Raw genomic sequence first — 15305 nt, forward strand, 5'->3', positions numbered from 1 at the left:
TATGTCACGTGTGTGTTAGACGAAAACAGAAAATCACGGTATCGAATCCCCTTAAATGAATTTTATTCTAAATATGAAATATGTTTGAAATGTTTATATAATGCAAATATGTTAGAATGTAAACTGTTGACTCGTTTGGGAGGTATATCTAGCATATTATTATCAGAGCACAGCTTAAAATGAATGATTTATTTTGAATAGTTATCTTAGAATATTAGTATATACTCACATTTAAAAGGTTCTAAATTTGAACACATGTGTAATTAATATGTTATAATATTACAAACATCATCAATCTTCATTATATTCATCCATAGCGTCACAACAAACATGCATTTTATACACATATTGACATAATATGTATGTGCATTTTAATGCAATGTATTTTTCATTTGACTTGAAATCCACTGATTGCAATTACATCAATAAATTATCATAGAGACAACTAGTTTTTGACATAATTTTTACATATACAGGTTAGTAGTCACTGCTTATCGGGCTTACTTCGGGACCAGAGTATTTGAGTATTATAAGTCAAAAGGTGCAATAATTGAAATATTACATACTCATGCATCATAAATTCATAATAAACAAAATTAATTTTGCTATCTACTAATAAGTATTTATTAATATGTGTTTCAAATGTATGCTGTCCTTCATAAAGAAAAAAAATCATGAAAATTAATTATAATAAAAATAAAAAATGTGTTTTTTTTTCTTCAATAATGTCGATTTGTAATAACTTAAAATTATGTAAAATAAAATATTTCCAAAAACTTGAATACGTTTTGATGTTGTGAGTTGAGGAAATAGTATTAATTGTCAAAATATATGTTATGAAATCGGGTTAAGAAATCTTATACTATAGTGTATGTATTTACAAGTTACTCTTACTGTATTTTTGTTTAGAATCTTACAACTTTTGTTTCTTGCTCTTTCTGGACACTTGTTGACTGTGGTGTTCAGTTGATTTGAATGACATTTTTGAAGAACTTGATATAAGTACAAGTTAAAACTGGTCAAAAAAAAATGAAGGTAATTAAAAGAATACAGTTTATTATTTATAACCTAGTATCAACATTATTTGACGTCATACAATCAAATAAAAACTCATAACATTGTAGATACCCAAGTACTTTAATGGTATATACTATACATGGTGACGTACTCACAGGGGGGAATCGCCACTCCAACTGCCTATGGAGTAAGTACTAATAAATGTGCGTATTATAATTATCTATTTTTATTAAAGGCAATAAAACTATTTTTCAAGTTTTTACTGTTATTATTTGTCTTATGTTTTTTACACTTAAATTATTACTTAAAAAAAGAAGGACTTACTATAATATTTATTTTGTTTTCTTATATTGTATATTTGTAAATTACCTATAAAAGCTAAGATATAGCTGAGTTAAATATAATATTTTTCTTCATTTTCCTAATAGAGATATTTAATTTTTTTAATAAATTCATGATCATGGCTTAAATTTAAAATAAATATATTGTTATTAAACTTTCAAATGTTATACAATTTTAATGTTTATCGTTATTGTACTTTCAAACGTTATTTGATTTTTTCCGTTTATCTTTTTTATATTTTTAAACGTTATTTTAATTTTTTGGTTTCTGTTAAACAATTAACGTTAATTTTTTTTTTGTTAATTATATTGTTATTGTTGGTATAGATGGTAATGAACCACACCAATATATAATTACTTGGTTGGGGGGGGGGATGGGGTGGTACAAACAAATGGCAGAAATAATTTTTATTAAAATGAGTGGATTCAAATTGTTGTCAACCTAACCTGATGATTTTTACATTCTTTAATATCAAATTTTTTTTTATATCTCTTCTATGGCTTAGTTTAGATTACTTAATAGGTACCTTGCTATTTTGTACCTATTATAATTTATTGTTTATATAATATCACGCATTTTCTTTGTCTAGTTTAGTAGTGCACAGATATACAATACAATACATCTTGCAATATACCGTTGTATTATTAATATCTGTGTACTAGAGTTTTGACCAAAAGCACGCAACTATGTAGGGATATGCAGAGGAGACTTGTGCACCCCCAGTTTAAAACGTGCACCATCATAAAATAAAATACTCCATTTTATATTACTTCAATTTACCTATACTCGATGTATAGGATGACTGCAGTGTCGTGTAAGTTTCCACACCACCGATATGCTTGTTAAACGACATTACATCACATCGTCCATGTTGTTTAAAAGCATGAGGTATTACACGTGGCGCGTTTTTTTTATTGTGGTGTCCCCTGTAGGCCTAATCCACATCGCAAGCAAAAATACGCGAACGCCGATCGACTACAATATAATATTGTAATTTACATAGATCGGTACAGCGAAGACTGCTCTACTCTTGTATAACATTTTTCTTTATTAATTATACATCGATAAAACATATTTTAATATAAATAAATAAATATCAAATTTAACGTTGAATAGGTTTTAATTTAAAAAATTAAATTGTTTCGCAACACGGCATTCGCACATTTCGACTTACTATAGCGTTGAATTTTAGTGTATTTCAGCCTCTGGAAAGGCGAACTATAGGCTGCTGGTGCCGAGGGATTTATATTTTCCCCATAGAATTATAAGTCCATAAGAGAAGTAAAAATAATATAATATTATATAAAATAAATTATTAGGATAATATCCTCCGATCCTTATTTAAAATTCAACACTGTCCTAATATTATAACTATAACTAACTATATTATCATTACTAGGTATTATTATTATATTTATCATATTTTTATTATATATATTATAATTTATTTATTTTTATTTAGAGATTACCAAAGTCCTGTTTTTAAATCTCCTATTCACTATTTCTGTTGAATCTCTTTATTCAACCTGTTTTAAATGTCGTGAAAATCATTCATAAACATTTTTTTACGGTCCTGGAACAAAGTGTTGATTTTGTGTGTGTGTGTGACGCCGGCCGGCAATAGTGGGTGCTGTGTTTAGTGTGGATATAAAATTATGAGGGGACGAAAATATTAAGTAAATACATTTTATAAAATACTTAATACATAAAATCATCTTACTTGGTTTAGGCATCTATAGCTTAGCTTACTTATGCGCCGACTAAGACTTAGGTATATCAAAATAATTCTTTATCGTCACTTGGGACTTAATACATTTTTTATATAAAGCTTGATGGGTGTTAAGACATTGTAGGTGCATAAAAATATTTCATTCTTCAGATCTGTGGCCTGAGAGATTATAAAATCATTCGTTAATAATATTGCATTCATTGTTGATGTGCGTGCGTCTATGAATCTAAAACGTGTAATTATTTTATGGGGTGAAAATAAAAAGTTAAAAAAGTTAAAAAGAATAGGTAGGTATGTATAGGAAAACTTTTAAAAAATAAAAACCATAAAAGCAATCGGAAAAATATAAATATTATTAACGAAAGTAAAAACTAATGTATTATAATATTGTACAAATGTTATGTATTTTAATAAGAAAATTAATAACTAGCAACGTACTATAGAGCCAGTATATTATCTATTATTTATTATAATAATAAATATGAATAACTTTTTTGTGTACGTTTGTTTATATTGTGTTTGTGGCCACACACGATACAACAAATTATGATGTATAAATTGACATGGGTAGGTATGCACCTGAACCATAAATAAAGATCACTATTCACTGATAATTATAATTTTTTTCAATTCAAACACTGTGCATCGGACGATTGATTTTGAATAACCACGTGTAAAATTAGAAGTAGTAGTAGACACTGTCTCTTACTACTGTCTACTAGACAGTAGTAAGTAGTCTTAGTGTTTATATATATAAATACATAGTCACAGTCTCACAACAAATAAATAAACATTGAAAGTTTAATAAGTTTATGTTATTGATATATTTGTGCCTCGTGGGTATTTATTTATAATAATTATAATAACATACAACTGTTTAATTTTTTTTTAGGTTATTCATTATTATTTGAATACAATACAATTTAATTTGTCATAATATAGCATCTAATAGTTTATTCTACAAAAGCAAATATTATTTATCATTATAAAATCATGTTTGCTTAAAGTGATGTAAATTTATCACTTTAATATTCGAATATAAATTATTATGATTTAAAAATGTTCAATATGTTTCTAGTCTAAATATTAATAATATTTTAAAAATTAATTGATAATAATTTTGAATATAATATAAATAATGTATAATAAGACTTACATACTATTTTAATATATTAATAATAAGGTACCTATATAATTATATAATTATATATATTAATTTCACATTATTATATATACACGATTTTTTTTTATGCTCGTATCATTAACATTTTGTTGATTCAGACTGTTTTATAATTATTTATAAAGTGTACAAATAAGTAGTACATTAATAAAACCTTAACAATATATTGATTAATATAAAATTGAATAACTAAAAAAACTACTTTGTCATTACATTTCAACAAATATTTTATTTTTTTATTTAACTATCGTTAACTATAGTCCCTAGGTAATTAACTACTACAAATAGAATATAGGTATTTGCCAACCTACTAACTACTAACATATATTATTCAATTTATAAAAGTTTGATTATTCTACATCTAAGATTGGTGTCAGCCAAAATTCTTAACACAACGCTATTCGCTGTATGTAACTTAATTCCAAATTATCTTTAATTTATCAATCAATATAATTATTTTTCTACCTAGCATAAATTTGTCTAAACGTTTCTACGTATCTTGAAAATTTGTTTTTGGAATATAATGTTTTATGGTATGTAATAGGCAATAGGTACTATAGGTATTTAACGGTCTATTATTTCGAATCACAATCGTGCACACTATTAGTAGGTACCTACTACCTACACTTATATAAGTTAAGAATCATCAGTGAACAAAGTTTTGAATATTAAATTATTACCTACCTACGCAGATCAGAAAAACTATGATTGTTCCAGTAGGTAGGTGTTTTTTTTTAAACCGATAAAAGTGAATTATTTGGCCCCGATTTCAACCAATTCGATTTATCATTCGAGTACCTATTAGATTACGGTTAGAACTGCATAACTTGAGACTTCACATGTACAACTTTTGAAGGAGTGAAAGAGTGTTTTTTTTATATTTAAGAACGACTAGAATATAATTTATTTAGGTAGGTACTTATACTAACATGTTGAATACCTAGGCAACTATAGTCTATCGTTTATCACTAATTAGTATTGTACTTTTACAGCGTAGGTACTATATATAGTAACTTCGATATTGGAATATACAATATTGTTGTATTATTAGTCTAAAACAAAAAACTTAGATGAAAAGTTATTTTCAAACACGAATATCACTGATTGCTTACATTTAATACACTCAATACATTCATTGTACACATTTTGTACATTTGTAAAGTTTAGTAATTAGGTAAGATAACATAAGTTACCAGCTGAGGTACTATATAGGTATGGTCTAATCGGTACCTACCTAAATTTATTATTTATCAAAAAGCGTTAGGTCTCTATTGTAAGACTCATATTGTAGTACCTACGTATAAACATACTGTTAGTTAAAAAACACGATTAAAGATATGTTTAATCGTGTTAAAAACGTTTTTTTACAAAACTAGGTACCTAGTTTTTTTTTTTTATAATTATTAACCAATGATCAAAACCAATGATTTAGCTCTTAATTTTTTTTATACTTTATATTTTTAAAGCTATTAAATAAAGTTTTCATTGGAATTATTTAAGCATATTTAAATTTTAGCAAAATAAAACAAAAATGGTAAACCACCAACTATAGATTGGTATAACACAATATACCTATATTAACTGTTCATTCAATTTCAGATTTAATATTATTGTAAGACTTTTACTCCCCCAAAAATAACCACTAATTAAAGATGTTATATAATACTATTCTAATAATAATTAATAAAAAGAAAAATTGATTAAAAATTATGTACCTACTGATGTAGTGTACATTGTTATATGATCTTATCACGGTTATCTGCACCGGTAGATTACCGTCGTTCTTATTATTTGATATTACATTTTAATTTTTAACATTATGTAGGTACTTCAGCTTTCGATAGGTACTAAAACTTACAGTGCTATTGATTATTATTAATTATCAAAATACAAGTAAGAATTTAATGACGATTTGTTATAATTATTTTATTCGAGACTGAGATCATCGTAATTTATATAAGTATTCGCTGTCGTTGACCAAACAAAACAAATATATTTTCAGTTTAATAATCAACTTTGCAACTTTTCATATTTAAAATCTAAAAATGATTAAGAATAATTATAATAAAATGAATATATTATAAAAGCATTAATTACCTACTCTGTATAGTGTAATGTATTATTACGATAGTTACCTAGGCACAACTATTTTGTAACCAATTAAGCATAATTTCGAAATGACCGTTTGATTTTCACACACAAGCACTTTTTGAGTGTCAGCACTCATTTCATTAGGCGAATTAAAATTATGAATGCAATCTTTTAAATTAAAACAACTACTAACGTAAATACTAATTTTTAGATGACAGACGATATCAGCTGTTTACTCGCTTAAGGTTAACAAACCATTGGATATCAGCAAGTATAATATTATTATGACATTTCTATTAAACTTCAAACGTCTACGGATGCAACGGGACTGGTCAATCTCACTTGCGCTGGATCAGAGAGTATGTGCAGTCCGTTTATAGAAATCGGATCGTCGTCGTGTTCGTCACGCCAAGGTGTAGTCAGAATTTTTAATCTCTGGATAAATTGTTAATTTAAACGTTAGTGTTCAATTTCCATATAGGTAGGTGCGTGTACTTATAACACCTGTGACACTGATATTATTTGACAAAATTACTTGTAAATGCGTTCCCGATGTGTTGAAATATTGATAAAGGGCTACTGCTGGAATCATTGCGACACTGCTGCCAGCGATTATCCAACCGAGCACATTTGCCCAAGCCGGATACACGTAACCTTCGTAAGTCAACGGTTCGTAACCCAACAGTCCGTACACTATAATAAACTATTGCAAAAACAATTAAAACAAAGAATTCGTATGCAGAAGGGCTTTATTTTCAATCGCATAATATGAAACGTTTATGCCGGGTCGCATATTATACAAATTGATTAATTTGATGGTTCACTATAATTTAATGGACCGATCACTGGCCACTGCCCACTAGATACCTATGTGATTAAGTAATATTTAGCTCACTATTGATTCGTTAAATGCTTAGTGATTGTTTAATGTTTATGCGACCGGACAATGTTTTGCTTTACTCACAACTAAGAACAGAGGAGCAGCAAAACGCCAACAAAATCTCCAGTAAACGCCAGGACTATGGCCCATCATGTCTTTGATGTCGTCACAAAATCTATCGACACCTATAGATTACAATATTAAAACAAATTTATTATTGAAACACTGTTGATTTTTGTTAAGCTTTCGTCATTAAACATAAAATATTATTGTTTTATGTACAACCATACAATTATACATTCATGCGGCGCTCATAATTCATAAATAATAATAATATGTAAAATGTTTTGTTATACTCATATGCATACATTATACATAGTATATGATATCTATTAGTATTATGTATAGACTACAGTATATTATTATAATAGATTTTCAACGTTCTCAACATATAGGCCACGAATCTTTGTGTATGGGTCGCTAACAAATTATGTAAAATGTTTTTATTTTAAAAATATATATATAATATCTAGTTAAAAAAATTTCCTTTTTTTTTATCGACACTAATGAGGAGGTAAGTTTTGAACATGGTATTATAGAACTCAGTTGTCAAAATTATTTAAATTGGCGTTGTTATGTAAAAACACTTGTAGCTACCTCTCTAGAAAGGAGCCTATCTAGGTATCGGGGTCTTATTGATACGTTTTCCCGGTGTGGTATCTTATAGCTACCAGGTATTAATGTTAACATTTTGTACATAGATCTATTAACTAAGTTTAAAATACACTATTTGAAAATAATAATGGTACAAAGAATGCAGTGAGCCCAGTTAAACATTACTATTGTACTTGAGTACCTATAGTTCCGTCAATTCGCCTCTCAATAAGATGTAATCTAATTGGAAAACTGTTCATCCGTACTTCTATCCCTCAGCCCTCTATTGTGCAACTCGGAAAACTACCCACTATACACACGCCTAACTGTGTTAAAACAAACAATGAACAGATTTATCGATGTTCCGATTGAAGTACATCCAAAAGACTACTTAGTTTGAACATAATATATTTTATATTCTGGTTTTACGAATAAATCTTTTCGTAAAAAAGCTTGTTTTTTTCTGGTGTATTAGCCGATTAGCGTTTAAATAATATTTACTTTATGGTTGAAACACAATGAGCACTAAACCTATACTGTGCTTTGTTAAAAATATATGTTCGTACCGTAGATCCACGATACGGCAATAGTTTCAAATAACACGGCGATGAGCATCGAGTAACCGGCGGCGTAACGATCGAGTAAATTAAAGAAGTAAAATCCTCCTTGAGCACATGATGCGAGACCGACCACAAAATAGAGAAGAAACAATAACGCCACAAACACTTCCCGATTGCGTCTGATCAATGGAAATTCGTCACTCATCGCAGTTATGATTGCTTCCGATCCTCCAAACTGAAACGGATCATAATAGTAATTATACTTAAGTAATATACTCACACACTTATAATAATATATTATATTATAATGTCTGTAAATTGTAATAATATCCTTAATACTTAACCATTAACTGATTCAGCTCGTACAATATTAATCATGATTGACGACTATGTGAAAAATATTTAAGTACCTACTGTATTGTTGTTATTACAATTTGTTATCGTACCGAACTGTCGAGGCCTAGGTTGAGTAACATCATGAAGAATATCAAAGCCCAAAACACTGATCCTGGCATGGCTGCTATGGCTGCAGGATAAACGATAAACACTAGCCCAGGTCCTTCGGTTGCCACATGTTGAATTTGTCGACCAGAAACATGAGACATATAACCCAGGACAGTGAAAATAACGAAACCGGATAAAAAGCTCGTGATCGAATTGCACATAATTGCCAAATATGCATCTCTAAACAATCATATATATAAAACACACATAATATAGTATTATATTAGTAATATTCATGGATAGTGGACAATGGACATCATAATATTATAATTTATAGAACATAGGATGGCCAATAACCGTGGCTCCCGTATTACTGTAAAACGCAAAACATTTTTACTGATATAGTAACAATTAACAGGTAGAGACAAAATTAACCATGCAACATTTAATCTGACATTGTTGTACGTGGGACGTACATGAAAGTTGTTAAGTAGTTTTTGTGTATAAAGTTCTATATTACCGTCAAACATCTGATTTTATAATTGATAGACATTTTTCATTAAATATTGGAAAATAACTTTCCAAATATTATGTATTTTAATGTTTATAAAAATCAAGAGAAGTAACACTTACCTCAAAACGTTGTTATGATATTTGTTATATGAAGCATATGCTAATAATACTCCAAATCCAGGACCCAGTGAAAAGAATACTTGTGTAGCCGCATCAACCCAAACCTAACACAAATTAATGCTATTAAAGACAAAAAAATGTAATCTACATTTTCAACGACAAATTAAAATGATAGAATTGTATCGAATAATCTTAATGTAAATGAAATTAAAATATAAGAATTTTTATCGTAACAAAAAATGTATAACTCAAAAAGAAAATTTTAATATACAATTTAAAAAGCCTAAATTATAACACAAATTTGCGACGAAATTAAGTCATCAACTAGTAAAATATTTTGGTCACTTTTTACTGATTTTACTCATATAAAATAAAATACAAAAGTATATAATTTGAACCCTATATAGGTACTTATTATCATAAATTATCTTAGATCTAAACATTCAAAATATTACAAAAAAATAATAATTTTCAGCAATACTTAGGTATGAAATAAATCTTTCATTTCATACAATCGATGTGCAGATCGATGTACCTACATTATTTTCCAATTTTTAAAGTCTAAACACTTAAATAAAATCTATAAATTAATTACCTACTCAAATATAAATATATTTTTAGTGTGGAATTCAAGTACTTGGCTAAAATACGAAAGTAAATTTAAATTCCCTATTACAATGAATACACTTACATATTTTTAACTCGACTATAATATATTTTATATAATATTATATATAGCAACGAAACTTTGAAATTTGTTCGAAGAAAAACGCTAGACTTCATACTTGTATAATATAATATATTTACTTATATGCGGCACGTACGGTGTTATGTTTATATTATGTATAATGCGACTATATACTTAGACACGACACACAATATAAAATAATATATAATATCGTGATATATCTGGTACGTGAGTGTGTGTGTGTTGTGTGTACCTACATACATTATAGTGTCTGATTTATTTTGATGTCAGTGGTTCATAATAAAATTCAGTTAGTATGAGTAAGGTACGCATTTCAAATTGTCGAAAGGTTTAGTGTACGTATAATGCATGTATACATAGGCCACTGCTTATAGTGGTCAATATGAGATTCAGCAAGAAAATGAAATCTCATTTTGACACGACAATTCCATTTCCTCAATGGGGGTGTTCATAATGGACACTACTTTATGCATCGCAATGTTAGGGGAATACGTAAACAGCTGTATAATTTCCATCATAAAAATATGTGGTGAATATAATATTATTAGTATATATGATGTGCCATGTGGAGGTTTTTGATGTGAAATTGTTTTTATTTTTTTCAAATTCTAGTTTTCAACTAGTAAGATGTTTGCGGAGTTGGATTGACTATCTATTCAGTATTTAAATCGGTTAATAATACTAAGTATAAATTGTTAATATTAAGTCAAAAATAATCGATTACAAGTATAATAAAAGTGTGGTACAATTAAAGAGTCAAAGTCTAATAAGCAGAATAATTGTATAGCTGAAAACGGATAATTAATTATAATAATGTATTTATAGGCACTTTCGAATATTTGGTTTTTATAGTTGGGCACTTATCCGGAATCTAGATTTAATGTTGATATATTATACCTCATCCTTTTTATCCTTTAATTATGCATTTACCAAAACTCTGATTTTTGCAATTTTCAAGTTCACTCATAAAGATCATATTATTTTCAAAACACTTAGATATACATATTGAGTACCATTTAACGAGTATACTGCTGTACTTCTGTAGCAGTACAGAACCATTTGTATTTTTAATGTAATTTGATATCTTAGACGCTAACTCTTCCAAACCTTTTTCCATAGACTGTTTACAGACCTATACTTTATACTTTACATTTAGAATAAATAAATAATCTTACCTCTGGTTTTGCAATCATGGAAAAGTTTGGATACAAGTAATAGCGAACGCCTTGTGCCGAACCAGGTAAAGTGATTCCTCTGATGAGTAAGAAAATTAATACTACGTATGGAAACAATGCAGTAAACCAAACAACCTAGGGTAAAAATATTGTTTTATGAATTATTAGAATGTACCTATATATAAAAAATAAAAATAATCAAAATGTCAAACTTTTCCTGAAGTAGATATTCCTTTCCATAAACTAAAGTAGCATATAAGGTAAACCAAAAACAAACATCCTGCCATATCCCATTTAATATATCCTAAATCATGAATACCTTCGCTGTGGTTTAATTCAAGCACTCTACGTCTGAAAAGTAAACCATTTTTATATTGTATATTAAGTTAAAATAAATTAGGTAGCTACTTACAACCAGTACTCCGAAGAAGCAGATGCTAAGCGGGAATCATTTGCTAATACTGTAACGTTGTCTATTGAGTTTAAGCTTGAATCATTTGACCATATCGTTAACTAATGTTTATTAAAAATGCATGTAAAAAGATATGCGTTAATCAAAAATACTTTTAATAATCATAAACGTCGATTACGGTATAAATATTTAATAATAGTAATTAATATACCATTATAATTTATAAGAATAGTATTTTCATTTTTATCTTTAATAATCATAGTTTAACAAAACTTAATGAAATTGTTGTACTCAAATTGAACAGGTACACCCACATTTTTTAACAATTAACTAAATATTTACAAATAGATTTAGAAAGAACAGAAAGAGTTTTTAAATAAGTATACGTAAATAGATTTAGAGAAATAAAAACAATTTACCGGTTGACAGAAATCTGTATTCCAGTCGTTGTCACAGGTGGTCCAAGGTAAAATGTTCGTAAACGAAGCCAGAAAAAATCGTAATGCCCATGCTATGATTACGTTGTAATAGAAGTCTACATAAAACGCAATCAAGACGACCGAGTAACCAATACCTAAATTATTCATAAATTAAATTCGGATTGTTGAAAATGTTGTCTTAATGTTCAATAAACTGTCAAAATAATGAAAACTTACCTTTGAACAGTGGAACCAGCCTACCCCAGCATGTTATTGCGCCAGTTTGATAAAATTGCCCGAGGGCCAATTCCATATAGAACAAAGGAATTCCACCAACCAACAACATGGTACAATAAGGTATTAAAAAAGCCCCTTGAAAAAAAAACATAAATATTAAAAATGATAAAAAAAAAATACTTGAGTGTTTTCATTTTCTTATTTTTACCTTAAAATAAAAATATTACTATATATAATAGAATACAACATGCACGGTAAACATGTTAATTCAATATTTACAAAAAATCTTAAAGGTTTAAAATTAAAGCATAATGATTAATGAGTAAAGATTATATAATGATAAAGTTCATAATATTATTATATACCTATCTCGTATTTGATTTTCAATAACAACTTTTCAGTACTCGCGATATCCAATTATCTTTCAATAGTATTATTCTCACACACGTTTTAAAATACAAGTTTGATGAAAATAAATTAATATATTTATATTATATTATTACATGCCGTGAGTCGTAATTATTATTGCAGTGATGAGTTCTACAGCTATAATAATAGTATCAAATAGGTAGACTGCAGGTAGATCTGGCGAGCCACATTCATTTTTATTAATATTAATTTCCAATTATGATTTAAATATTTATACACATATTTTATTTTTTAAAAGCTTTACTGACACAATTTGTCATCTAAAATTCTAAACTATTGATGATTTGTATGAATATAGACTACATAATATATAGGTTCATATATTTATTGAATGCAGTGGAATTAGAACGGATATCAAATATGACAAAAATCATTAAATAATAACTGTTTAATATAATTAACAACAATTATTTCATAATTAAATATACCGCCTATACAGGTGCTACAGACTACAACTATATCATTACTAGTATTACTTCTACCTACCTATTTATTTATTTAATTTTATCTCAATTATTAAGATTACATCTTTTGCAAAATTTCTTTTTCTAAAGAGTTGTATTGATCGAAATAACATAAGCAGAATAATATTTAAAAAAATGAAGTTGAGGAATAAGACATTTCAAATTTTTTTTTAATATTCATACTTATTTTCAATGATACATTTCAGACGTTTTATCACCTATAAATTGTATTATATTTTTAATATATTTTTTATAATAATATTGGTTTTTGGGCTTGTTCGTTTACTGTCGTACTCACAGGTAAATAAATGAGTAAAATTACATGTGCCGAAAATAATTTGATTTGTATACCTTATACATTACCTATATAGATAATGTAAATCCAGAATGTAAAGGCCCTTTGATCTGTATGACAAAGTGGTTTGAAATTCAATATAGTACATCATACATTATTATTAAAGACATTTTAGGTGTAAAACGAGTTATAGAAGTAAAGGAAACTTCATAATAATTAAGGTTAAATCAGTAATGATAAATGGAAGATGACAAAGTGCATGTGAATATTACATTAAAACTAATAACTATTAACGCTATAATAATATCATCATCCGGTTTAGTATAGTAAAATTTATCGAATCAATTAACTAACTGAATTTAGTGTATAGTTTATATGAAATAAAGTAATTTATTAAATATAAAGATCGAGAAAGTCGCTATACTCACTACTATAAAGTTAAAGTAGATGTCGACTGTCTATTGTCACTGTAATTTTGCTAAATTCGAATCCAATACATCCAATACATTTTGTTAAATACATTTAAATATTTTGAATATTTCATTATGCAAAGAATATAATAATATACGTAGCGGCAAAAAGTCCTTACGAAATTTTTTGAATTATTTTTGAAACACAACTAAAATCTTAACTTTTTGTTTAATTAGGTATCGTTAAAAATTATATATTTTTATATTTATACTACACATATCAAAAAAAATTGTGCACAAGTTGTTTTGAGATTTTTAGGTTGCTATGAGGAACATTGAATTGAATTATTAAACTTTACCTAAAGTGAACATTTTAACTACAGAATAGTTTACATATTTGAGTGATTTGACAAATTTCTTAAAAATTTGAACAAATTAAAACTTGGGGGCAGGAAGCAACAATAAGACATCTCCGAATAATAAAAATTTAAGGAGGTAATAAAAAATGTTTTAAAAGTTAACAAAAATATATTTAAACTTTAACTAGTTCGGAGATATCTTGTTGTTATACTAAAATAATTGAATAAAACCAGAAATCTCCATTTATAAAATATGTATCTCTGTATTTTACAATCGGATTCGGGATTTGTCCGGCTATTGCACAAAACGAAGCAGTTTTTAGATTCTGAACGAAGTGATGAATGTATTGATTTTACAATGATGTGTGTTTTTTTTTTTTTTTTTTTTTTTTTTTTTTTTGTGTCTGACGACAACTTTTGGAGCAGTAAAAATGCTTCGATTTTCAAAAGTTGTACCTTTTCTGAAAGGAAAGTGAATCTAGTTGGTACTTTGGGGGGTCAAAAGTGAAAATTTCCCAATACTTTTCAAAAGCGGCAGGAAAAACCTTAAAAAAATAACGGAAAAACGCGAATTTTTACGCAAAACCAATTTTTGACAAAAACGAATACTTAATTTTACTGTAACTCAAAAAATAATTATTGTAAGCACTTGAAATTTGCAACAGATGTTTATATTAGCGTTGTCTATACAGGGTTAAATTTTCAAAGTGTTTCGACTTTTTTTGAGCTATTTATAGACAAATGAAATTTTCAATTTTTCTAAGTATTTTTTTTTAAAATAACGATAAAAAATTTTTGGTTGGACAGAAAACTTTGAAAATTTAATACAAGGTTTCTTATAAGTTGTTCTCACAGTGATAAAAAAA

General features: G+C 27.5%; 2 protein-coding genes across 2 annotated transcripts in view; one reads left to right on the top strand and one right to left on the bottom strand.

Annotated features, from left to right (window-relative positions):
• The window catches only part of LOC100161313 (uncharacterized protein C34C12.4), a 110758-nt gene that overhangs the window by 55771 nt on the left and 39682 nt on the right, over positions 1-15305 (top strand). The gene's annotated exons all lie outside the window — the stretch shown is intronic.
• LOC100162013 (sodium-dependent dopamine transporter) lies at positions 6314-12657 on the bottom strand. The gene is made up of 11 exons (XM_001944074.5): positions 12483-12657; positions 12246-12400; positions 11827-11927; positions 11627-11765; positions 11415-11549; positions 9531-9634; positions 8900-9137; positions 8460-8688; positions 7324-7424; positions 6895-7062; positions 6314-6794 (listed from the first exon to the last, which is right to left on the bottom strand). The coding sequence occupies exons 1-11, from the start codon at positions 12631-12633 to the stop codon at positions 6663-6665; spliced, it is 1653 nt and encodes a 550-aa protein (XP_001944109.4). The 5' UTR covers positions 12634-12657; the 3' UTR covers positions 6314-6662.

This window comes from Acyrthosiphon pisum, chromosome A1, assembly GCF_005508785.2.
Source record: "Acyrthosiphon pisum isolate AL4f chromosome A1, pea_aphid_22Mar2018_4r6ur, whole genome shotgun sequence".
Lineage (NCBI taxonomy): Eukaryota > Metazoa > Arthropoda > Insecta > Hemiptera > Aphididae > Acyrthosiphon > Acyrthosiphon pisum.

Bases quoted from the DNA above. Each gene is read 5' to 3' on its own strand.
- LOC100162013 (XM_001944074.5), bottom strand. From the start codon at position 12,633: ATGTTTTTTTTTCAAGGGGCTTTTTTAATACCTTATTGTACCATGTTG. The intron at 7,425-8,459 runs GTACGAACATAT...TGTAATCTATAG, and splicing joins TGCCGTATCGTGGATCTACG to GTGTCGATAGATTTTGTGAC. The intron at 7,063-7,323 runs GTGAGTAAAGCA...TTTTTGCAATAG, and splicing joins CTGCTCCTCTGTTCTTAGTT to TTTATTATAGTGTACGGACT.